The 27,898-nt window shown below is 33.0% G+C and overlaps 1 protein-coding gene across 4 annotated transcripts in view; it reads left to right on the forward strand.

Moving 5' to 3' along the window:
* Positions 1–27,898, forward strand: part of LOC139520879 (ATP-binding cassette sub-family C member 5-like) — a 57,375-nt gene that overhangs the window by 17,840 nt on the left and 11,637 nt on the right. For all 4 annotated transcript variants that reach the window (XM_071313904.1, XM_071313911.1, XM_071313919.1 and 1 more), the window contains 23 exons: positions 3,007–3,171; positions 4,869–5,016; positions 5,921–6,068; positions 6,386–6,471; positions 7,116–7,289; positions 7,787–7,849; positions 9,344–9,428; positions 10,766–10,914; positions 11,556–11,663; positions 15,213–15,330; positions 15,884–15,927; positions 16,495–16,566; positions 16,749–16,873; positions 17,379–17,451; positions 18,094–18,297; positions 19,227–19,365; positions 19,705–19,842; positions 21,144–21,328; positions 22,058–22,246; positions 23,581–23,710; positions 24,948–25,230; positions 25,633–25,819; positions 27,743–27,832. In XM_071313904.1, coding sequence (XP_071170005.1) covers positions 3,007–3,171; positions 4,869–5,016; positions 5,921–6,068; positions 6,386–6,471; positions 7,116–7,289; positions 7,787–7,849; positions 9,344–9,428; positions 10,766–10,914; positions 11,556–11,663; positions 15,213–15,330; positions 15,884–15,927; positions 16,495–16,566; positions 16,749–16,873; positions 17,379–17,451; positions 18,094–18,297; positions 19,227–19,365; positions 19,705–19,842; positions 21,144–21,328; positions 22,058–22,246; positions 23,581–23,710; positions 24,948–25,230; positions 25,633–25,819; positions 27,743–27,832 — 3,103 coding nt within the window. The remainder of the gene's footprint in view (positions 1–3,006; positions 3,172–4,868; positions 5,017–5,920; positions 6,069–6,385; positions 6,472–7,115; positions 7,290–7,786; positions 7,850–9,343; positions 9,429–10,765; positions 10,915–11,555; positions 11,664–15,212; positions 15,331–15,883; positions 15,928–16,494; positions 16,567–16,748; positions 16,874–17,378; positions 17,452–18,093; positions 18,298–19,226; positions 19,366–19,704; positions 19,843–21,143; positions 21,329–22,057; positions 22,247–23,580; positions 23,711–24,947; positions 25,231–25,632; positions 25,820–27,742; positions 27,833–27,898) is intronic.

A 27,898-nucleotide genomic window follows, 5' to 3' on the forward strand; every position in this document is an offset into this window, starting at 1 on the left:
AATGTAATGGAATTTGATGCGACTGTCATACAAGTGAGAGGTTTAGCTACCTATAAAACCAGGTCCAATCCACCATTTTCTACATTAGAAAATGCCTGTACCAAGTCAGGAATATGACAGTTGTTATCCATTCGTTTGATGTGTTTGGACTTTTGATTTTGCCTTCTGATTTTGGATTTTCCTTTTTGAATTTTCCTCGGAGTTCAGTATTTTTGTGTTTTTACTTTTTTTTTAACTTACTGATATAAAAATCAAACACATGTTATTTCTGTAAAAGATATTAATTGATCATCGATGTACATTGTTGAACTCATTCTTTCTAAGCGCCGCACCCCCCCCCCCCCCTCCCCCCGGCCGCTAGGCGCTAGGCGAATAACATATTAAGTGTTATCATAGTCTGTCCTGTCTTTCCGTCCGTCGCGTTCGTCCCCAATCCTAGTAATATCGAAATGTTGTTATATCGTTATGGCATGATTCCTTGGTGTTCTAGTTACCTTTTATATTCTGATGCAGGTAATTTAGATATTTCAACATATATATTTAGCATAACAGAAAGTCTTTACATTAGTATATGACGCCAGATGTATCTAGGATAACACAATGCTATCGTAATTGCTGCTTATTACTTGTAGGACTGTAAATATTTTAACTATAATTGTTTTGCATGTAAAATGTCAAATGTTTAAGCCATTCTGCACCCTTATTTCGAATAAAACATTCTTCTTCTTCTTTAATCTGTCTCTTTTTTCAACATTTGATTATGTTAATCAAGTACTTTGATAACATGACGAAGTACTAAATGATCTGCATCGATTTTTATCTAAACGTATGCAGGTAAAAATAATCTTAACTTTGAACAAAAAAGTAAAAAATCTTAAATGTTTATAACTCAAGAAAATGATGATTCATCGTTTACAAAAACGCTGAGTAGACTCTTACACTTGATTTAGATATAAAGGAAATTTAAGATACTATTTAGAAATAGTTATGAATGAATAACTTTTGTAATTAACATTTAGTTCATATATAATAAAGTGAAATGCATGCCAACGCATACCTAACGACTACTTCTTTTGATATTTTTACGAAGTTTCTGTTCACTAGTAGGTAAAGTACATTAAGTACATAATTCAAATGTTTACAGATAAGAAGAGCTTATACAGTTCAGGTTCTCTTGGTGTAGAAATATTCAGTATGTTTACTTACATTAAAGATAAATGTGATAGTTATATATTTACATAACTTAAGTTTTTCACCAAAATTTATTGGCTTCAAACTTTGAGGCTTAGATACAGTTGTTCCCGGGCTTATATCTACTATCACGATTTCCTTGATAGAGAGTTGCTGCTCACAAGGAAGCTATTAAACCAAGAGTTCCAAATAATTCATATCATCCATTCTTTAATTTTACGGACGCCATCACGAGTTGGTTGACCGTTATGGAACAACCGTTTCACAGATGATATCAGATATGTTCCGTACGTCGTAATTACAAATCCCTTCCCTTTTCACGAATGTGACTTACCGAATTAGGCTATTTACCGGGTTTGTTAAAGCATGAACAATACCACGAGTGCCTAATGTGCAGGATCTGCTTACCCTTCCGGAGCACCTGCGATCACCCCTAGTTTTTGTTGTGGTTCGTGTTGCTTAGTCTTTGGTTTTCTGTGTTGTCATGTGTACTATTGTTTGTCTGTTTGTCTTTTTCATTTTTAGCTATGGCGTTGTCGGTTTGTTTTCGATGTATGAGTTTGACTGTCCCTCTGGTATCTTTCGCCCCTCTTTTGTAATCAAATAGACTTTTCGGAACGTAACCTTGATCCTATGGTGATGTAGTTTGAGTCCAATTCCGTACCAGAGTGCGATACTCTTAGTTCAAGTAATAGCATTCTCGTTTCGATAGTAACAGTTCGAATTATGCCATATGCAAGCTCATTCTAATATATGATTTTGTCACCGAGTCAATTATTATTTGATTTCACTCTTTATCCCCATGTGCAAATAGGAGATACTTCAAACTTCAAATTTTAATTTAAAAGTATTTAGCAAACCATCGAAAGCAATTCGAGTTGCTTGAACATATTCACTACATTCATTTTTGATAAAACAGTTGCTGTGTTGTGGGACATTAAATAATAATTTCGACAGTAAAATCTTTTGTTTTGCATTCTATTTAATGGTAACTAATTTAGAAAGTTGATTTTTTAAATTTATGTATTTAAGAGCATATTGGGGTTCTTATCAAACTACAAAAAAAAAACAGTCTAATACCACAACATTTTGTTTTACAAACAAACAGGTTAATTTCTTATCATAACGAAATACAAAGCCTTTGATGACAAGGTTGATTGCTTTAAATGGTGTCGACTAAATGTACAGCAAGACAATTCACGTTAATAGTAATTTAAATTAAATCTTAGTATTCTATGGTAGATATGAAAATTAGAAATACAAAAATATAGCTATATTAAGTGTTACCTTAGTCAGATCTTATGACATCCAATCAGAACCGATATTTGAACAGAATTATTTCAAGATAATGCAAATGTCAAATGAAACAAATAGCTTGATGCTATTAGCTTCTCATCGTGATAATAAGCAACAACTCCTGAAACGCATTGTTGAATTTACCTCGAATCAACCTTATGTATTCGATTAATTTAATTGATAAATAGACTGTTATCTTTGGTAGGGTTGTTGTCTCTTTGACACATTCTCCATTTCCATTCTCAATTAACTAAGGATTTTTTTATCCGAGGCATAGATTTCCTAAGCCGTATTTGGCACAACTTTTTGGAATTTTGGATCCTCAATGCTCTTCAACTTTGCACTTGTTTGGCTTTTTAAATATTTTGATATGAGCGTCACTGGTGAGTCTTATGTAGACGAAACGCGCGTCTGGCGTACTAATTTATAATCCTGGTACCTTTGATAACTATTTACATATAAAGTACCACATTTTGATTTTCTTTATATGAATAATTTATATCATTTCTTATTTTGTAGAACTGACCAAATACCAATAAACGATGTTGGTATACTATCGTATATTTTTCTGTCTTGGTTGACACCACTTGTTATGCAAATGTACAAACATGGAGACGAAAATATGGACGAAACTGACATTTGGCAATGTTCTGACCTTGAAAAATGCAAAGTCAATACTGACAGGTAATTAGGTTTTTCCAAGATACTTTGAATACTAAATCATGAGATACTAACCCAAAATTGACAGAAGAGTAAAATCGGCAATCAAAAACAATAAATCGAACAAACATAGAAGAAAAAATATTCGAAAGAAAAACAACGAACATATAAGCAACCGTCCATAAAACACTACACAGAAAATCGAGAGATCCGAAAGACGGATTCTCGACAGAAAGTATTCATTGTATTGTTCATAGCAAGTTCATTTTTTGTATTTTGCAATTTTGCGAGGAAACGACAATTATAACATATTTACGGCCTTCGCAGACATTCCTTAGATATAGGAAGATGCGATTTGAGACAACTCTCCATCCAAGTCACAATTTGTAAATGTTAACCATTATAGGTCAAGGTACGGTCTTCAACACGGAGCCTTGGCTCACACCAAACAGCAAGCTATAAAGGGAAACCAACGGTCTAACCTATATATAAAAAACGAGAAACGAGAAACACTTATGAACCACATGAACACACAACAACTACTGAACATCAGATTCCTGACTTAAGATAGGTGTTAACAATTGCAGCCCTATTAAACATTTAATAGTACCAAACCTTCTCCCTAATCTGAAACAATAGTGTAACATCACAACATAGAAAAACACATTATACAAACTTAAAAAAAATAAGGGGTGAATGATTAATGCTTTACAATTTCAGAAAAACATCAACTTTGAATAAAAAATACGTCATATTATACACAAGTAAATGAAAATAATTTTGTTGTTAAGTATACTTTTCTGTCTGCATAATTTTCCGTTTAGGAATACCAAATATTTCTTGTAAATCAATAAAACTATTCTAAAACTTGGAACATGTGGGTATTATTTGCAACCCTTTGTTCAATAGTTTCCTTATTGGTAGCAAATTAGGGGCGAAAGATACCAGAGGGACGTTCAAATAGAAAATATCTATCAAGGAGTCATTAAAGTAATCGCAAGCCATGGAATATCATATTTATTAACTATGAGATGTATACTCAAAATGCGCAAGTGCTGCTGAAATGTTGCAACCTTTATGTGTAAACAAAAATCAATCCAATCCAAAATATGAATAATTATGTACACATTAAAATATAAAATAGTAGATAGCAAGAATTCTCATATAACTGACGCCGTTGTTTTACTGGTTTGAATCGTGTTTTTTAAAAGGAGACTATACGGCATTTATCACGAAGAAGGCCATACAATGACCTATCGTTGCTTACATCCAAATCATTTAAACTCTGGTCGATAATTGGTACTACATGTCCTTTTTTTTATATAGACATACACAAAGATACATGTCAACAACAGATGATCCAAATCAAACATAAACGAGGTCACAAGCACAAAGTAATATTGACTTATAACTTGAAATCGACAGTGAATGTCGATTGAGTACAAAACTTTATTACACATCAGATGATTCCATCTTCCCAAATGTGAACTTTTCATTTCTATGCATTAACATGTAAGCACTGTCTGTATAAGGAGTACATATTTCCCAGTTGATTCGATATTCTAGAGCTCACATTTCCTTTTAAGATTTCCTTGATATAAAATTGTAGTTTACAATTAAGTGATTACAAAAAACTAGTGAAGTTGAATTCATACAATATTTTTACGAAACTAAAATTAAATAATATATATTCTTGAAAAGAAGATTAGCATGTGTTGTAGATTAGAGGAAATTTGGGACGAGGAAATTAAAAAGAACGGGAAAGAAAATGCTTCTTTTATGAGATGCTGGTGGAAGTTTTGTTATGGTCGATTTCTCTCAAGTTTACTTGGGGTCATCGTAAATGCTGTGGCAACATTTTTAGTTTCGGTAGGTCTTTGATAAACTTTAGCAACATTATTATTATCGATAGGTCCTTTATAGATAGTTTAAGAATCTATATATAGGTCTATAATTGAAGACCTGTTGGTGACCCTCTGCTGTTGTTTTTTATTTGGTCGGGTTGTTGTCTCTTTGACACATTCCCCATTTCCATTCTCAATTTTATCTATAATAAATATTTTTACTGATAAAAAAATGATTATGCTATTAGAGTCGGATTCAAAATCTGTGCTTAGTGCTGACGAAATATGAAAATAGTATTTGCAAAATGCAAGAGCCAAAAAACAAAAAAAAGTAGAGTAAAATACCAAAAAATACCGAACTCCAAGGATAATTCAAATAGGTAAGTCCCTTATCAAATGGTAAAATCAAAAGTTAAAACACATTAAACAAATGGAAAACAACTGTCATATTCAATCATTACCTTATGTAGAAAATGATGGATTAAACCTGGGTCATAGCTTGCTAAACCTCTCACTTGTACAGCAGTCGCATAAAATTTTAGTATATTGACAACAATATGTGAACAAAACAAACAGATTTTATAGGCACACATGTCAAAAATAGGGGTACAGTAGTCAACATTGAGTAATAATCTTTATTACTATTGTTATTTACTATAAAAACAAACAAATACGTCAACAAAGAAAAACAAAGAAAAACAAAATCGCATATAGACAAAATTAAAGCGCCTAAGAAATAAATGTAAGATAAAGCCTGTATTCTTCATTTAGAAAATATATTTTTTCAAAACATATTACTTATTTGAAACTGAATAATGAGTTACATCAAATGATCAAGAAAAAAATAAATAGCATTGACAGATTTATGAAAGTTTACTTTTAAAGATATATAATTAAAAATCAATTCATCACAGTGAAATATGTTATAGGGACTGCTCTTAAAAGAGATAGTATCCTACATTGAAACATCTGACGGTAATATGATACTTGGTATTGGACTCGTTATATCGATGTTAGTAGCTAATATTGTTAGAGCAGGGTCATTCTGCTTCATTATGGTGTTTGGTGCTCAAACAGGTAATTCAATATTTAATTTGAATCAATTCTGAAAAAGGCATTCCCAATTTTCCCTGATTTTTTTCAAAATTGGACATTTTTTATCCGGTCTTTCAGTTTTGACCATGAATATAATATGTGAACAATTAAGTGAAACAATATAATCACGAGATGGTAAATGGAAAAAAAATATAGATTTGATAAATTATAATGATTAATTAAAATAATAAGTATAAGCAAGATTTAGTCCTATTAGCGCTTTTTTTAGTATTGTCCCTTATTTTATCGTTACAGTTCACATGCACTTTGATTTACCTGATTTCTTTTCATTTGCAAAGGTGCAAGATTTCGGGCTGGATTTCTAGGAATTGCCTACCGAAAACTTCTGAAGCTGAAAAAAGTGAAAGGAAAAGGTTTATCAGAGGTATAGTTATATTGATAAGTCATCAAACTATTTAATCCCACGTATTTTGTGTGAATGATGTAGTCAAAGAAACAAAAGACTCGTATTTTTCTAAATAAATATAAAAATTAGAAGATGTCGTATAATTGACTATGAGACATCTCTCCAACATAGACGAATGCAATAGAATGGTTTTTAACAATGAACAAATCACATACTGCATAGACAGCTTTAATATGCCCCGAAATGACAAATGTAAAACAATTCAAACGAGAAAACCGAAGTCCTGATTTATGTGAAGAAGAAAAAACAATGAACGAAATACAAACATGATATACAGCAACCACTGAATAATATGTTCCTTCATATGAACAGGCAAAAAATAATGTGGCGGGGTTAAACATGTTTTAGGTCGCCCAACCTGCCCTAAGTATGTATTCAAAATAGACACGTTATTGCATTTTATTAGGACTCGATTACACGCACCAGTTTCTGCTGTCAACGATAAGATAAAAATCGGTTTGTTCATATTTCACAGACATAGAACTTCATCATCAAATGAGTGTCATGGATAATTATAAACCATTTGTTTTAGAATACAAATTTATTAAGAAGTCAACAGGTATTTTATATACAATTTTAAGACACACGGTTATATGTTTTAGATGATAACAATATTTGGTGGAGATGCTTACCGTGTGTATTTTAATTGTCTACTATTTGAGTATCTGCTGGCATTACCAGTGTATTTGATCATTGCCATAGCGTATTTGTATTATCTTATTGGAACATGGTCTTTTCTAGCCATTGCTGTCTTTGTTGTTGGCTATCTAATTCAGGTTAGTATTCAAATATTTGATATAAGCACAGCTGTTCCAATTGTACATAGAAATAATAATTGTTACACCCACAAAAAATCCCTAAGTAGTAAAGAATTAACCTCATGTTTTGAGTTTCTTATATGTCAAACATTTGAGTCTCGTTGAATATATTCCCTTATTGCTTGGTAAAACAGAACCCCATAAGCAGGTGCTCTATTGATTAAGGTGTATCTGCCAATTGTTTAGGAACTTTCCGTTTTTGACTTTCCTCAAAGTTCAGTATTTGTGTGATTTTAACTTTTTTCTTATCAGTTAATGCGTTTCGAATTGTTTATGAAACACATGATTTCGTTCCTTGGTGTACTACCTTCCTTATTAATTCCGCGACTTGGTCTTTCAAATTTAAAATAAAATAAAACAGAAAATGTACAATTTATTTACTTTGATAAAGTCAGCAGTAGTATATCGTTGGGTTTAACCTGGTAAAAATGAATTCTTTATTCCTGATATTTTAGCTACTTTTGGCCAAGTGTGGACAATTTTCAAGGGAAAATCAATTACTGTTTACTGATGCACGGGTAAATATATTTAAATACATTTAAGGTTTGCTGTAAATGTGTACTTATATATAAGGCTTGACGATTGTGTGTTATATAAAAAAATAACACCACTTTATAAACTTGGTGTCTACTCTATGTCTAGTCAACACAGAAGTGCTGACTACTGGGCTGGCGATACCCTTGGGGAATTTAAACTCTACCAGCAGTTGCATCGACCCAGTGGTTATAAATAAACTCATCTTATATTTACGCCAGAAATAAAAAATGTTAAAAAGGCCAAATAAAGTACGGATAAAACGCATAAATGTCAAAGCATCCCACAAAAAAACGGACATTAAATAAATACTAGTAGTCAAATTCACATACGGTCACATTACTTTGGAACCTTTGTTTCCAAATATATTTGACATTTATTTACGGAGAAACCTTAACGTTATGTCAAAGCAGAAACAATCCATAACAACTGCTATTGAAGACCTGATTCAAAAATAAATATTATAGTTTATCTTAATTTATAAAATTGTTTATTTCTTAATATAACTATTCAGTAAATAATTTGAAGAAGTGTTTAATGTTGTTTGTAATATATAAACTTAAATGAATTCATATTTTGTGTATTTTTTTGTGTGTTGGATTATGTTGGTGTATGTAATGTATCCAGGTTTTTTTTCTGTAATTAGTTAATACTTCAGTCTTATCATGTATATTTATCCTATAGTTATTTTATAAAATTTACTGTTTGCAAAAGTATAAATAATTCTAAGTAATAAGGAGGTTCTTATCCCAAGCAGAAAACCCTCACCGTATTGGGCACAATTTTTTTTAACTGTTGGTCATCAGTGCTGTTCACTTTTGTACTTCTTTTGGCTTTCGAACTTTTGTATCTGGGCGTCACTACTTAGTCTTGTATGGACGAAACGCACTTCTGGCGCATTTAATTTTAAACCTGGTGCCTTTTGTTAGCTATTATTCGTGTGTTTCTTTGTCCAATATGTTCTATTTATTTGTATTGTAGTCCTGTAATGTTTTGTTGTCATTTTAATGTTATATTTAAAGAGGAAGGTTTGACATGCCACAAAACCAGGTTTAACCCACCAAAAATGTCCTGTACCAAGTCAGGAATATGACCATTGTTATATTATAAGTAGTTCGTTTCTGTGTGTGTTACATTTTAATGTTGTGTTTCTGTTGTGTCGTTAGTTTCCTCTTATATTTGAGTGTGAATTTACATTACTATAAGACGTGTCGCGGTACTTTTCTATCCCAAATTCATGTGTTTAGTTTTGATGTTATATTTGTTAAAATATCATCGGATTTTGTCTAATGCTTAGTTCGATTCTGTGTATGTTACATTTTAATGTTGTGTCGTTGTTCTCCTCTTATATTTAATGCGTTTCCCTCATTTGTAGTTTGTTACCCGGATTTGTTTTTTTTTCTATCGATTTATGAGTTTCTAACAGTAGAATACTACTGTTGCCTTTATTTATATGTATAAATTGTGTTTGATTATAGGTGAGAAAAATAACAGAAGTTTTAAATAGCATAAAATTCATAAAGATGTATGCATGGGAAAATTCATTTAACGATGCAATACTACGTAAGTTAAATGACAAAATTGGAAAATTATTGGAAAAAAAGAGTTTTCGTTGAGATATATATATGCTTTCTAATCTTATTGAGAACATGGGGGAAACTAACTATATATAATAAAAAAATAAAAACATCTACCTAATCACAAAAAACACTTCCTTTCCATTCTTCTCTTGAAAAAATTTCGATTAAACTCATCATAGATACCAGGATAAAAAAAATATATTTACGCCAGACGCGCGTTTCGTCTAAAAAAGACTCACCAGTGACGCTCGAATTCAAAAATATTGTTTAAGAATTTGAATATTGGTTATGATTAAATAATTTTCTAATTTTGTCAACACTGACCTTTATTGCCAGAACGGTTTATATTTGTTTAATTGTCGGAAAGTCTGAAATTACTAAAGTAATATAGTTATAAGACATCGACACTGGAAATGTTCATTAACAACGTAATGATGGAGGAGAAGTGAACGATACCAGAGGGACAAACTGTCGAAAATAAACTGTTATCGCCATGGCTGAATATGAAAAACACTAAGCAACACGAACCCCACAAAAAACTTGAGGTGCTGCAGAAGGGTGACTAGGTCATGTAAGAAAGACAAATAACAATTGTCTTTGATGAGTACCTCACTGCATTGGATTGTTTGTTCAAATTCTAAAACTAATATATAATCATAATGAAACTGGATCTGTGTGATTGCATGTGAGTGCGTTTGTGTACGTGATATTAAAACATTACTGTGATTAAATAAAATTGAGAAAGGAAAAGGGGAATGTGTCAAAGCGACAACAACCCGACCATAGAGCAGACAACAGCCGAAGGCCACCAATGGCCATTGGGTCTTCAATGTAGCGAGAATTCCCGCACCCGTAGGTGTCCTTCAGCTGGCCCCTAAAAATATGTATACTGGTACAATGATAATGGACGTCATACTGAACTCCGCATTATACACAAAAAACTAAGATTTAAAAAAAAAACTAAGACTAACAAAGGACAGAGGCTCCTGACTTGGGACAGGCGCAAAATTGCGGCGGTGTTAAACATGTTTATGAGATCTCAATCCTCCCCCTATACCTCTAGCCAATGCAGAAAAGTAACGCATAACAATACGCACATTAAAATTCAGTTCACGAGAAGTCCGAGCCCGATGTCAAAAGATGTAACAAAAGAAAATAAATACAATGACAATAATACATAAATAACAACAGACTACTGGCAGTTAACTGACATTCGAATGAATTCATGACATCAAAGTATCAATAGTTTGCTTTTGACTCGTGGATATTTTTTTTAATTGTTTGACTGAAAATGGTACAATATTGTTATTATCTTTTTAGAAATACGAAGACATGAAAGGAATTTTTTATTACTATCTGCTACTATAAGTTCTATAGGGAGTGCTATCATACCTGTTTTACCTACATTTGCGTCAATAGTGAGCATCGCAGTATATCAAGCTACAGGACATGACATATCGGCTTCAACGGTTGGTTTTTATTTTCTTATGAAATGAAAAATAAAAAATAAACATTTTTATGCTCCTGCAATTTTAACTTCCATTCTTCTCTTCGTTTTTGCAAATATGTGGTTTATCAATATGAGACAAGAACTGACGACCAATGAACAACCTATGAACTATAGATATGGAGAAACTTAACACAAATCATCGAAGGTCTTCCTGCAACATAGAAGTATCATTTAACAAAAGACATTATAAAATGACAAACCACAATCACTCAAAAGATTCTCGAATGTACCGACTTTAGTAGTAACTACGACAATTATAAACTATAAAGCTTGAAAAGAAAAATATACGATAGTAGCCTTTACGCACTATGCTACAACATGAACACTGAAGCGTGAAAGGTATACGTTATATCAATTTATAATAAAGATAATGAAGGTATTGTCAGACAGAAACTGTACCAGAACGAAATGATTTATAATTTCCTATTAAGGAATACAATGATCACCCTGAAAAAAGCCTGGTAGAAAATTTATCGATGTTGCAACACACGATGAAATTGCACCTGATTAATTTTTTACACGATTCTGTATGGAAAAAGTGACGTCTGTTGAATTTCAATTTACTTTTGATTTATTTATTCATATATAACATTTTTTTAGGCTTTTGCCGTAGTTGGAACACTTCATTTCTTCAGAATTATTGTAATATTTACACCAATGTGCTTTCGAATGCTGAGTGAAGTTCAAGTTAGTTTTGATCGAATGAAGGTATGTACTATATAATTGCACTATTTATCACTTTCCCAAGTGCTTTGTTTCACCAGGTTTTTAATTGAGTTAATATATAGTTGTGATTACTAATGACAACACGTACGTATGTCTAGCATGTCAATTAATTACAAGTAGCTAACAGAATTGCACAAACATCTCTTGATAACGTTTGCCTATTTTCAAAACGACAGTTAAACCAAACTGATCAGCATTCTATATTTACATTGCGAAGATTTTCATTTTTGTGAATAAAGTGTTATCAACAATAAATTGCAGAGTAAAGGTTGATATGTAAATTTATGTCGAATGCAAGCTGATATGTTTTAAAAAAATCATTTAAAGTGAAAACGTCATTGTACATGAAAATTGTACCAATCTGTATTTAAGTTAAAAAAAAACCTCGTTATTTCACTGGCTCAAATGTTTTGACCAAACCAAATATGTTTTGAAAAATAGATATATGTATAAACTCGTCATAAATACCAAGATTACAATTTGAACGGCATTCGTGCGTATCGTCTACAATAGACTAATGAGTGTCGCTCGATACAAAAAGATCAAATACAGAATGAATTTGGTTAGCATTGAGGACTCAAATATTCGAAAGGTTTTTCCAAATACAGATAATGTTATCTATTTCTAGTAACGTAAAAGAGGAGCGAAAGATACCAGAGGAACAGTCAAACTCATAGATTGAAAATTAACTGACAACGCCATTGCTAAAACAAATTTAAAAAACCAGACAAATATGTTAACTATTCTTAGTTTATAAACGTTTGTCTTTACACATACAAAATTGATCATATAGTAAACACTTGAGGGACGTGGCTTCTGACACATAACGTATAGTACGCTTTGAAATTCGCTTTGCTTGACAAACTGTAAAACTGTTCAGAAGGGAACACAATATTTTACTTTTATAAATTGTTATTTGGCACTCATACCACATCTCCCTCTATCTACAAACGCTATGATGCATGGTCCTTTCGGAGTTTTTGCGATATCTCCCTCTATCTACAAACGCTATGATGCATGGTCCTTTCGGAGTTTTTGCGATATATCCCTCTATCTACAAACGCTATGATGCATGGTCCTTTCGGATCCCTCTATCTACAAACGCTATGATGCATGGTCTCATACCACATCTCCCTCTATCTACAAACGCTTTGATGCATGGTCTCATACCACATCTCCCTCTATCTACAAACGCTATGATGCATGGTCCTGTCGGCACTTATACCACACCTCCCTCTCTCTACAAACGCTATGATGCATGGTCCTTTCGGATCCCTCTATCTACAAACGCTATGATGCATGGTCCTTTCAGAGTTCCCTCTATCTACAAACGCTATGATGCATGGTCCTTTCAGAGTTCCCTCTATCTACAAACGCTATGATTCATGGTCCTTTTGGAGTCTCCCTCTATCTACAAACGCTATGATGCATGGTCCTTTCAGAGTTCCCTCTATCTACAAACGCTATGATGCATGGTCCTTTCGGATCCCTCTATCTACAAACGCTATGATGCATGGTCCTTTCGGAGTCTCCTTATATCTACAAACGCGATGATGCATGGTCCTTTCGGATCCCTCTATCTACAAACGCTATGATGCATGGTCCTTTCGGAGTTCCCTCTATCTACAAACGCTATGATGCATGGTCCTTTCGGATCCCTCTATCTACAAACGCTATGATGCATGGTCCTTTCAGAGTTCCCTCTATCTACAAACGCTATGATGCATGGTCCTTTCGGAGTTCCCTCTATCTACAAACGCTATGATGCATGGTCCTTTCGGATCCCTCTATCTACAAACGCTATGATGCATGGTCCTTTCGGAGTTCCCTCTATCTACAAACGCTATGATGCATGGTCCTTTCGGATCCCTCTATCTACAAACGCTATGATGCATGGTCCTTTCAGAGTTCCCTCTATCTACAAACGCTATGATGCATGGTCCTTTCGGAGTTCCCTCTATCTACAAACGCTATGATGCATGGTCCTTTCGGATCCCTCTATCTACAAACGCTATGATGCATGGTCCTTTCGGAGTCTCCTTCTATCTACAAACGCTATGATGCATGGTCCTTTCGGAGTTCCCTCTATCTACAAACGCTATGATGCATGGTCCTTTCGGATCCCTCTATCTACAAACGCTATGATGCATGGTCCTTTCGGAGTTCCCTCTATCTACAAACGCTATGATGCATGGTCCTTTCGGATCCCTCTATCTACAAACGCTATGATGCATGGTCCTTTCAGAGTTCCCTCTATCTACAAACGCTATGATGCATGGTCCTTTCGGAGTTCCCTCTATCTACAAACGCTATGATGCATGGTCCTTTCGGATCCCTTTATCTACAAACGCTATGATGCATGGTCCTTTCAGAGTTCCCTCTATCTACAAACGCTATGATGCATGGTCCTTTCAGAGTTCCCTCTATCTACAAACGTTATGATGCATGGTCCTTTCGGAGTTCCCTCTATCTACAAACGCTATGATACATGGTCCTTTCGGATCCCTCTATCTACAAACGCTATGATGCATGGTCCTTTCGGATCCCTCTATCTACAAACGCTATGATGCATGGTCCTTTCGGATCCCTCTATCTACAAACGCTATGATGCATGGTCCTTTCGGATCCCTCTATCTACAAACGCTATGATGCATGGTCCTGTCGGATCCCTCTATCTACAAACGCTATGATGCATGGTCCTTTCGGATCCCTCTATCTACAAACGCTATGATGCATGGTCCTTTCGGAGTCTCCTTCTATCTACAAACGCGATGATGCATGGTCCTTTCGGATCCCTCTATCTACAAACGCTTTGATGCATGGTCCTTTCGGATCCCTCTATCTACAAACGCTATGATGCATGGTCCTTTCGGATCCCTCTATCTACAAACGCTATGATGCATGGTCCTTTCTGATCCCTCTATCTACAAACGCTATGATGCATGGTCCTTTCGGATCCCTCTATCTACAAACGCTATGGTGCATGGTCCTTTCGGAGTTCCCTCTATCTACAAACGCTATGATGCATGGTCCTTTCGGATCCCTCTATCTATAAACGCTATGATGCATGGTCCTTTCGGATCCCTCTATCTACAAACGCTATGATGCATGGTCCTTTCGGATCTCTCTATCTGCAAACGCTATGATGCATGGTCCTTTCAGTGTTCCCTCTATCTACAAACGCTATGATGCATGGTCCTTTCGGAGTCTCCCTCTATCTACAAACTCTATGATGCATGGTCCTTTCGGAGTCTGCCTCTATCTACAAACGCTATGATGCATGGTCCTTTCGGAGTCTCCTTCTATCTACACACGCTATGATGCATGGTCCTGTCGGAGTCTCCCTCTATCTACACACGCTATGATGCATGGTCCTTTCGGAGTCTCCCTCTATCTACAAACGCTATGATGCATGGTCCTTTCGGAGTTAAAGCGATTTGTTTTTACCTTGATTTGTATCTTCCTGACACATTCATGATATTTGAATTTCCAGATAATTGTGTTTTAATTAAAATTGTGTCTTTTTAATAGAATCTACTCCTTGAAGAAGAATTTCTTCCACATAATTGTAAATGTAAAGATAAGGAGAATGCTGTTGAAATTTCTGATGGGTTCTTTCAATGGGATGCACCACCAGACGACTCAACAGGTACTCGACTTTACATTAATACATTCATTGCAGGTAGATAAATAGAGGTTCTACCAAGATTGATTTTCAAGAAAACAATTATGCAATATGACCTTTTTGGTCCGTAAATAAAGGCAACTGTAGTATACCGCTGTTCAAACTCATAAGCCAAACTTTCTCGGAAATTTTTTTTTTTTTTCTAATATGACAATTTATATCCCTAAAAGGATATTGTTTCGTTCCATTGGATAAAAATTTACTCCAGTAAGAAATAAAACGTATATTTTGACTATGAATTTGATTAATATATCTGGGTTAAGTTCATTAGTCCACGCTTGATGAAGATCTTAATTAGGATTACTTAAGTAACACGAAGTAGGTGCGTTTTGTTAAAATTTGTAAATTAGATAATGACTTAAGTCTTTGTTGTTTGAATGATAAAATATTTACAAGGAAAAGGGATGGTTATTTTTTTATTATCACAAAAGCAATATTAATTTTACCTTTGCAATCAGGTAGTTATTGTTAAGTTGTTTTATATAGTTTTTTAACCAGTTGTTTTCATCTTTTTTAGTTGAAGGCTACATTATTGAAGGACTTAATTTAGTCATTCAAAAGGTAACGTAAAAAGTTAAATAACAAATCATCTGAACTCCGAGGAATATTCAAAACGGATAGTCCGTAGTCAATTTGTAAAATGAAAAACTCAAACACATCAAACGAATGAATAATAATTATCAAATTCCTGACTTGGTAAGGATTTTTCTTATGCAGAAAATGTTGGATTAAGCCTGATTTTTTAGCTAGCTAAACCTCTCACTTGTGTACAAGATTTGATTTACAGTTTCGAACATCATTTGAAAGTAAAAATGCGGTTATTGCTTTAATGAATTTTTAACATTGCAAAATGTTGAAATATCATCATATCAGCGTCAATACTATGGTAACTTGTGTAATAATTAAATAATTAATATGTTGATCACAAATTGTTGAGAGTCTGTATTCTTTACATTACTTTTGCTTGTTACTGCAAAGACAAAATAAATGGAAAATGAAATTTGAAAACTAGTAATGTAATTGTAATGCTTATTGTTTATAAGTATAATTCTCAATTCTTTGTTTTACTTAAACATATGCACATTCAGTGGACTGAGAAGCAAGTTAACTTAATATCTTTAATTTCAGGAGAAACTAACAGCAATTTGTGGACCGGTCGGATCAGGGAGATCTTCAGTTCTTTCTGCAATTCTTGGAAGGGTATATTTATTTAATTTTTAATTCTACATAAAGTTAAAGAGCATAGAACAGTACTTACCAGTCTTTGCATATTTCAACTTCAAGTGATAATTGCAATTTGATTTTGTAGTTTTGAAAGGTCTACACAGTTGTATAGAATAATGCACATTTCGATAGGTTTTTCATTTTTTTCTAATTTATAGATGCCAATGATATCAGGAAATGTAGCAATTGATGGAAGTATAGCATATTCATCTCAGCAGGCATGGATATTTAACGACACCTTGAAGGAAAACATTCTCTTCGGGAAACCATCTGATGAAAACAAGTAAATTATCACAAAACGGCATATTTAATGAGAAATCGTTAGGTCTCTTATCGATTTATGTAACGTTACGGTGGTATAGTATATGACAGAAGCATACCAATTCATATATATGTTTTACAAGAATTCGATTGTCACAAAATTGAACAAGTAACTGAGCAACACATGAATATTCGAAAAGTTAGGTATCGATTTTATTATATTAGCTTTAAATGTAAATAAATAGAAAACGTTAAAACAAATCATTTTCTTCAGTATTTCAGGAAGTATTTCGAAGTATTTATTGCCTCCAACAATATATTATTAGCATTATGAAGAGGGGAAAGTAACGATACACTGAAAACTTTAGCACTGCATGTATTGACACTGTAAAAACCAGGGTTGAACTGAGCTGTTTGGAGTGTTTTCGTAAACCATCATTCCACTACTTATCTATAATCCAGTTTGAGTATTTCAATTATGACAGCATTTTATTAACTAACGCTTTGTTTGAATATCTAAATTTCAGATTTAAAGAAGTAGTAAACGTTTGTGGACTAGAGTCAGATATTTCTAATATGGACAACGGTGAAAACACAGAGGTTTGTTAAATTATTTTCAAGAAATACTGTGTTGTTTATGTTCTTTACTTTTTACGATGATTTGCGAAAGTCATTTTTCGTTCATTATTTTGTACATAATATTGTTATACATTTTCATCTCGGGGCCTTTTATAGCTGACTTTGTGGTAGGGGCTTTGCTCGTCGTTGTACGGTGACTTTAATACATAGCTGTCAATTTCTTTGTCATTTAGTCTCTTGTGAAAAGTTTTCTCGTTGGAAATCATACCACATCTTTTTTACATCTTGTGGAGAGTTGTCTCATTGGAAATTATAACACATCTTCTTATTTGCATGAGCTTAGCTTATAGTTTGCTAGCAATAAGAGTTAATAGTTTTACCGACACTAGATCAGTTTGTACCGAGATATAACGTCATCAGATTATTATGCGTATGGGTTTTGGATTTTATGGTTTAATAAACAGTTTATTTTGATTTTTTCTGTTTGAATCATTGGTACTTTGCAATTCATAGACATAATTTGAAATATTCTTCAAATAAACACATCTATTAGCTTCATAAAAATGTAACGACTACAAGTGCTAACGTCTTTACATGTAATACTTTGTGGGTTTTTTTTCTTTCTCAAATATATCTCTTTATATGAAGTATGTTTCTTTTCAGATAGGTGACAGGGGAATAAATCTTAGCGGAGGACAGAAACAACGTGTAAGTCTTGCTAGAGCTGTATATAGTGACAGTGATATTTATCTTCTAGATGATCCGTTGTCTGCAGTTGATGTCCATGTTGGAAAGCATCTGTTTAATGAATGCATAAAAAAGAAGCTTTGTGGGAAGACCATTATTCTGGTTACTCATCAATTACAGGTAAGTGTATTTCAATTTGCATGACAAATTCTGTGTTTTTGTTTGTTTTTGTTTTTGTCTATTACCTCGAACGTAATATAATCAATGGAGCATTAGACGAGTCAGTGAAAGTCGAAGCGTTTATTTTTAAGTGTAGTAAGTACTTGATAAATTGCATGCATATATTGGTGATTTTGAATCTGTTCATAGTTTTTATTTGTCTACCCTATATACCACTTTGCCTCATATTCTTATTAAGAAAACATTAAGAAAAAATTCGCATCCCTAATTAACTGCGCATTTAAAAAGTCAGAATGCGAGTACATATGTTCAAACTCTTTTAGGTCGTTTTTTAGCAGCAATAAACAAAAGAACTATGTCAATTAGACATGCTTCGATACTATTTATGCGATTGAATGTTTACTTGATAACATTTTTGTTCGCTTTGGAGATTCCGTATATCGTCAAGTTATCGGAATACCAATTGGGACTAACTGTGCACCACTTTTTGCGGACCTGTTTTTGTATTGTTATGAGTTACAATTTATGATTAAAATTAGCAAAGACCCATTGAAACAACATTTGATACATAAATTTAACAATACTTTTAGATATTTGGATTATTACAACTATATTTGTTGTATGGAAGCATTGTTAGCTGTACATGTCTGCCTGGCATTGTTCATCTGACCTTGACCTCATTTTCATGGTTCATTGGCCTTTGTTTAGTTATCTTGGTTAATGTTAAGTTTATGTGACAGTTTTAAATAAAGCTTTATACTTAGGACTATCAACATAATATCAATGATTAGTAAAGAAGGCGAGACATTTCAGCGTGTGCACTCTTGTATTTACAGGTTTTAAAACAATATCAGCTAGATAATATTTGAAAGTTTATGATGGTAAATTAGTTTTTTATATACTTATGCCCCTTTAGCAGTTTGTTTCAGTATCTACAATTCTGTGACGAAATAGTTGTTATAGAAAATGGGAAAATAACCGAGAGAGGACATCATGAAGAATTGAATCAGATTGGTGATGGATACTACAAATCCATGATAGAGAAATATCACCGTTTAGAGCAAAATGGTATGTAAAATCATCATTATCATAATTCAATAATATAATCTAAGTATTTCCCTAACTCACAAGTGATTTGAATTAGAAAACAATAACAATGAACCATTGTTGTATTTGAAGTAGACTATTCCTTTCAGATTATTTACTTATTCTGAGCATCGTTTACTAGTAAAATAGCAAAATATTTCAGTTTAAAAACAGTAAAAAAAAAACATTAAGGAAAAAGTATGATACAGATTTATTTCATAGACATATATTATCAGACAATAAAGATTAGCACTGTCATATAACCTATGCAACGCAGGCGAATCATTTTAATATTGAATATGGTTTCTTGCATAATTTTAGAAATTACCTCTCCTGATGATATTACAATGGAAGATTCAAATAAAGACGAACTAACAGTAGACAGTGAGGAAAAAGAAGATGAAAAAGACAAACAAACAACCAAATCTGACTATAACAAGACCAATAATAAGGAAAAAGGTAGGACTCTCAGTACCTTGGTAAAGGTAACTTTATCATTTTGTCATTTAAATGCTTTACGTTTTCAATGATTATTTTTCTTACAGTTGAGGAATGTCCCTCAATTTAGTTTGTAAACCGGATTTGTTTTCTTTCAATCGGTATGACTTTGAACAGCTATATACTCTTGTTGGTTATATTTAACAAATATTCAAATATCTCATTGCGGATTTCAGAATGATCAACAAGAAAAATAAATAAAAACAATAATCTTAATATTTTAAACGTTCGATTTTCTTGATTTACCTCTAACAGGTATGAAGAAGTTTTATGACAAAATAAGGACCTGCCCAATTCGCAAAATCCATTAAATGACCAACCTTGCCTTAGGGAGTTTAAACCTTAGTTTCTTAATAATTTATGAATTTCAATAAATAAATTTTGATATATAAAATGGAAAATGGAAATGGGGAATGTGTCAAAGAGACAACAACTCGACAGAAGAGCAGAAAACAGCCGACGGCCACTAATGAGTTTTCAACACGGCAAGAAAATCCCACAGCAAGAGGTGGGATTTGGCTGGCCCCAAAACAAAAATGTGTACTATTTCAGTGAGAATGGATATTATATTCTCCATTTGGATTTTATGGTTTAATAAACAGTTTATTTGGGTTTTTTTTTTCTATTTGAATCATTGGTACTTTGCAATTCATAGACATAATTTGAGATCTCACAAACATGTGTAACCCCGCCGCATTTTGCGCCTGTTCCAAGTCAGGAGCCTCTGGCCTTTGTTAGTCTTGTATTATTTTAACTTTAAGTTTCTTGTGTACAATTTGGAGTTTAGTATGGCGTTCATTATCACTGAACTAGCATATATTTGATTAGGGGCCAGCTGAAGGACGCCTCCAGGTGCGGGAATTTCTCGCTGCATGTTGGTGACCTTCTGCTGTTGTCTGTTCTATGGTCGGGTTGTTGTCTCTTTGACACATTCCCAATTTCCATCCTAAACTTTATTTCTGAGATCTCAACTATCCCCTATACATATAGCCAATTTAGAATAAAAAAAACACACACCAATACAAACACTAAGACTCAGCTCAAAAGATGTCCGAGTCTGGTGTAAGAAAGAAACTAAGCAAAAAATATCGCATAAATTAACAAAGGACTACTAGTAGTTACTGACATACTTGTAATAAATCATGTCAGGACTGAAGTTTTGACTGCTCAACTCATGACACGACAAAAATATAGATTTATAAAGATTTTGTTTTGAATATTTATATAACGATATTATTATCATTTTGTTTTGACGTTTACAGGAAAGCTTACAGAAAAAGAGGACTTGGAAAAGGGAACTGTCAAATTTAGCACGTACACAGGTTACATGTCGGCTGCTGGGGGTGTACTCATCTCCATTGTTGTGTTAATTTTGTTTGCGGCTTCTACAGGGTCTGTAGTGTTTAGCGACTGGTGGCTAAGCATATGGATAAATTCCTTATCTAAGGTATGGAGACGATTTTTTTGTTATACTAACGGTACATCAAACGGCTTGGGCTCGGTTTCATCTTTTCCTAATACTGAGCTTTGTCTAATAGAAAAACAAACTCGTATTATACTCGGATAACTCTTGACTAATAGTAACCAAGCGTGACCTGTATTTTCTATCGACATGTCTGATACTATGCATATTGTTTACTTGGCCAAACATATGTTCAAGGAAAAAACAAGCATTTTGTATGAATATGATAGACAAAGGAGATGTGGTATGATAACTTATCAGACAGAGTCCAAATGAAGCAGTTTAAAGCACAAGTATGTCACCCTACAGCGGGTTTTTTTGATAGAATTTACTTTTGTTGAACAACACACTTATTCAGAACATAATGGAGTAAATATATTGCAGATATTCATTTTGCAGTGAACCATGCTTACTACAAAAAAAGACGCCAGTTACCGTTAACCCTTCGGTTTACATTACCTAAATACATTACTATAAAACTGCTGAAACTGATTACACTAGATAATCATACAAATAAGCAATAATGAAATTAAAAACAAAAATTATTTATGGTTGTGAGAATATTGTCCAGCATGAAACAATATGATAATATAAATAGGACCCTAACTTCTAAAGTTAAAGAGGGCCCAATTGCAAAACAGATTTTGGTTTTTAATCAACATAATGCTGTACTAATGTTTACGATGATGATCATTCCAATATTATACCACACAGGAAACTCTGCTGGAATCCACAAACCTAACAACAAGTAAAACATTACTAGTGACAACACCTATTACATACAATTCCACCACCGGATCATCAGACAATACAAGACAAAGTGATGTATATTTTTTAGTTTATGTCTGCACAATTGGTGGCATCATATTTTTGACTATTATTCGAGGATTTATTGGTGCTGCGGTATGATTATTTTATTATACATTGCTTCTATCAGGTTTAAATTTTGACTCGTACTTAAAGTAGATTCATGGTACACCGCCATCTTGGATTGTACAATCGCAGTACAAAATCGGTCTAGTTATTTGCCCAAATCTCAAAATTTGAATACAGATTCGCAATTTTATTGTTAATTTATTTGTTTATATAATGAAAACTGGTGATTTTTTGCATTATAAAAGATATTTAAACAAAAAATATAAAATGTTGAGTTTTTACAATCATTTTTTTTCAAATAAGCCATTTAAGGGTAGATAACTCTTTCATTAAGTATTTATACTGGACTGATAGGGAATTTTTTTATTTTTACTTGTAGCAAGAAAACAAGTTCGGTGACACAATTTTTTTTATTTTCATTTTCTTATCGCATATTATAAAACCATTATTTTCACAATTTATTGCAAAATTCTATCTCATAGAGAAAAAAAATTTGCACACACATATGTTATTTTCATGAAAAATCTAACCAAATTTCGGCAATTTTGAAGGACTTATAGCTTAGAAAATAGCACGATGATTTATACTTTTTATTATATTTTTGAAACAAACATATCAATATTAAAATCTTCATTGTGGCATAGAATAAGATAATTCTATTTAAAAAAAAACATATACTAATGATGTCCCTTAAGTTCTATTAAAGTACTGTTAACATGAAACACCTTCAAACAGAATAGTATGTAAAAAGTAAAGAAGCAAAAATTAAAGGAAAATTCAAAACGGAATGTCCTTTTTCTGATGGAAAAATCAGAAGCTTTTAAAATACAATCGAATGTAAATGAGACAACAAACTAACCAACGAACAGTTTCAATGGAGTTGTATAAGAACAGTATATAAAGCTTAATCTTACAAGATCTACAATACCTGTTCTGTCGACAAGTAGTACATATACTAAACATAAACAAAACTATCCTGTCAGAGTCCTTAAGGACAAAAACAAGACAATGTCCAAATATACTTATACTTTATTCTAAAGACATGTCCGCTTGAAATAAAATTATGTAACTTTTTACAAAAGGAGATTCGTTATGTGTAATGAAAAAGATACGGAAGATACAAAAGAAACATTCAAAAGTCGAACAAACACAACATAGAAAACTACAGCTAAATAAAGGCTGCAGTAGAACACCACAAACCCAATCAAAAACCAATATTCGATGTAAATTTAGTTGTAATAAATAAACAGACGGTGATTTAATATATTAGCGTCATGAAATGATAAAAAGCCGAACGAGCTTCATGTTAATGTAGTATATTTTGCATTTATTTATTTTGCTGAATTGCAATTTTTAAATAGGTGACAATACAAGCATCCGTCCAACTTCACAAGAGGGCACTACGTGCAGTTTTATTAGCTCCGATGCATTTCTTTGATGCTAACCCTACTGGTAGAATACTCAATAGATTTTCTAAAGATGCGGATGAAGGTAAATTAATTTGATAATAGATTGGTTGCAAGATATGGCCTAAGTATGCAAATGGTTATTATTTAATACGCCAGACACGCGTTTCGTATACATAAGACTCATCAGTGACGCTCAGATCAAAATAGTTATAAAGCCAAATAAGTACACAGTTGAAGAGCATTGAGGACCCAAAATTACAAAAATTATACCAAATACGGCTACGCTTATTTATAACTGGGATAAGAACATCCTTACTTTTTCGAAAAATTCAAAGTTTTGTAACAGGAAATTTATAAAGATGACCATATAATTGATATTCATGTCAACACCGAAGTGCTGACTACTAGGCTGGTGATATACCCTCGGGGACGAAACATCCACCAGCAGTGGCATCGACCCTATGGTGTACATAGTTATCAAAGGTACTAGGATTCTAATTTAATACGCCAGACGCGCGTTTACTCTACATAAGACTCACCAGTGACGCTCAGATCAAAACAGTTATAAAGCAAAACAAGTACAAAGTTGAAGAGCATTGAGGACCCAAATTCCAAAAAGTTTTACCAAAAACGGCTAAGGTAATCTATTCATGGGACAAGAACATCCTTAGTTTTTTCGAAAAATTCAAGTTTTGTAACAGGAAATTTATAACAATGACCATATAGTTGATATTCATGTCAACACCGAAGTGCTGACTACTGGGCTGGTGATACCCTCTGGGACGAAACCATGGCAAACATAGCAACGATTAAATTTTAAAAAAAAACATTTACACTGCAGCTGATTTCTGAAAACATTGCAAAAATGCAACAACTAGATAAATAAAACTTATTGTTATGTAAAATAAATTAGGAAAACATATGTCAAGAATTAAACTTTATCTTATATCAATAATAAAATCATCATAGAAACCAGAACAAAAAAATGGTACGCCAAACGCACGTTTTGTCAAATCCAAAAAGTTAAAAGGGCCAAATAGAGGTCTGACTCATTTTTACCTCACCTGACCCAACAAGATCTTCTTCCGAAATACATTTATTTCATTGTAAGTTATCATCCTGTTTCTGGAGTCGCCGTATGCGGTTTATATCTTTGGTCTTAAAATTTACAATGTATATTCATGATTGACAATGTCATGTGCTGTTCGTTGTTGTTTTTGTTTGTTTGTACAACTGTTTTGATCGCAGTTATTTTTAAATGGACCCGTTTAATATCCGATTGTATTTCTGTTATCCTATTATTTATTCTTTGATTGTAGTTGACGTTTTCCTGCCACAAAGGATTGATGGTATACTACAAACATTGAGCACTGTAATAATCTCCTTAGTATCAGCTGCAGTAGTAATACCATGGATACTTATAGGAGTTGTTCCAGTTCTTATCGCCTTTGCTGTTTTGAAAAACATTTTTAATGCATCAACTAGACAAATGAAAAGATTATCAAATGTTGCAAACTCGCCATTATTCGCCTATCTTAACACTACAACTCAGGGATTATCTACAATAGAGGCATATCAAGAGAGGAACAGCTTTACCGAAAAGCAAGTATATAGACATGTAACTGTACTCAACTTTTAAATTACTTATGCCTATACATCTCTAGCATTTGTCTAGTATTTTCTTTGTGATTTGAAAAATGATGAAACAAATCACCTTACATTAAGACACTGAAAAAGAATAACTTATAGCGCAGATGAAAAAATATTTAACATGGTATTTTTAATTTCTTGCTTATAATCATATTCTAAGAACTATCCAAACAATTAAGTTTACTCTAGTCAGATAGTCAGAGAAGCTGATTGATATGACTTCTTCGGCTAATTTACTTTATGATACATGTATGAGATGTACATGTTTATTTAAGGTCAGAAAAGCTGATTGGTGTGACCACTACGACCACTTTACTTTATGATACATGTATGAGATGGACTGGTTTATTTTAGGTCGGAGAAGCTGATTGATGTGACCACAACAACCACTTTACTTTATGATACATGTATGAGATGTATAGGTTTGTGGTTAGATTTGATAACATCTATTATAGTAGTAGTAACTGCAGCTGTGCTCGTCAGTACCAAAGGAACAGTTAATCCAGCATTAGCAGCTCTTGCCCTGACTTTGTGTCTAAAGGTAATTTATTCAATTATACTAGAACACACCCGCGAAATCGCGGGCATTCAGACCGTAGTTTAAAGTATGTAAAGTGTTGTTGGAAGAATTTTGTAAAATATTGAATGACTGGAGAATTTCAGCAAATGTATCATAAGTCATAGGTTATTGGGGACAGGAAAATGTTTTTTTTTTATTCCTCCTTCTTCATTTCCAAAATTCCCAATTTTTGGTTTTCTATCAGTTTCAGTATTAACATACATTTAGTATGTTATGAACATTTAAGTAAGGAACCTGTAATTCAGTGGTTGTCGTTTGTTTATGTCAGAGACATATAAAAGTATTATATGTCTCTGTTTATGTGTTACATATTTGTTTTTCGTTCATTTTTTGTACATAAATATGGCCGCTAGTTTTCTCGTTTGAATTGTTTTACATCGTCATTTCGGGGCCTTTAAAAGCTGAGTATTCGGTATGGGCTTTGCTCGGTGTTGAAGGCCGTTCGGTGACCTATAGTTATTAATTTCTGTGTCAATTTGGTCTCTTGTAGAGAGTTGTCTCAACATGGCAATCATACCTTATCTTTTTTTGTTGTTGTAATTAATGAATTTTGTAAAAGATTTAATGACTGGAGAATTTCAGAAAAGGTATCAAAAGTTCACATGAATAATTTTAGCGCTTATCTGTATATTATGAACATTCATTGCTATATAAATAAATTAAGTGTATTTACTTTCAATTCCAAGTTTACTAATCGATCCATGGTGGTCAATTGATATATAGTATACAGACCCTCTCCATTTAATAAACTCTGTGACCGCCGTGGATAGTAAACTTGAAAATGATAGCAGATAGAATTAAAATACACTTTATTCGTAGTATATGTATGTTCAAAGTATACAGAAAAACGCAAACCGGAAGTCTAATCTGACTTAAAATTTCGTCCAAAGACGGGACAATATCCGGATGCCTTTTTTCTCGTTTTTCTCCCAAAATAAATCAATCTGAATAATCATATAAATGGATGACAAATGCGACTATGCACTGTACCTATAGGAAACAGAGGCATGTTGATTAATTTATTGTGAAAAGAAGAGAAGCGACACCAAAAATTAGGTCTTCTCGTTTAATAGTATAGATATCAAAAGACATGGTTGTTGTGATAAAATATTGTTCACACTTCCAGTATCTACTATGATATAGTTATCAAAGGTATCAGGATTATAATTTAGTACGCCAGACGCGCGTTTCGTCTACATAAGACTCATCAGTGACGCTCATATCAAAATATTTATCAAGCCAAACAAGTACAAAGTTGAAGAGCATTGAGGATCCAAAATTCCAAAAAGTTGTGCCAAATATGGCTAAGGTAATCTATGCCTGGGATAAGAAAATCCACTCAATCCTTCTACTAAAAAAAATAAACAAATGATAGGAAATGCAAGCTCTGTGCCATCGTATAAACTGGAAGATATATGCTCCATAGGTTGACGTTACTATATAGGCTTATCCACGAAACTTAAAGACAAGCTTCGGGTAATTGTATTTGCAATATTGGGATTATTGAATGTTAGTGAAAAAGTGAAACAACTACTTCCGAATCGTATTTAAATTTTTCATAGAGAGTTGTCATATTGGCATTCATTTTATTTATATCGGATAATTTAAAAAAAAATGAGAAGTAAATTTCCTTTTGTTTTCGTTAATTAGATTATCACGGAGGATTATAATGCAAACGAAATATTTCATGAGTTCCTGTATTTATGACCTAGGGATTGTAGCAATGTTTAAAGTTGTTGTTACTTTACCTTTGCTTTAGAGACCATGGCTTATTTGTTTTCACTAATTTTACGTGTATTTGGTTTGCATTGATGTTTAATGAATTGGAAAGGCTTAGTTTCTTCTTACAATTGTCAGAACATAATTGTCAGTATTATTTCACAGGTTGTAGGTCTCATGCGTGAAACAGTTCGAATGATGAATGAAGTGGAAGCAAAATTTACCTCAGTTGAAAGGTTAAATCATTATATTGAGGTTTGTAGAATTAATTTAAATTCAAACTATGATAATAAAAAATAAAGGGCTGCGCTTTAGCGCATG

The sequence above is a fragment of the Mytilus edulis genome, chromosome 1, assembly GCF_963676685.1.
Source record: "Mytilus edulis chromosome 1, xbMytEdul2.2, whole genome shotgun sequence".
NCBI classification, from domain to species: Eukaryota; Metazoa; Mollusca; class Bivalvia; order Mytilida; family Mytilidae; genus Mytilus; species Mytilus edulis.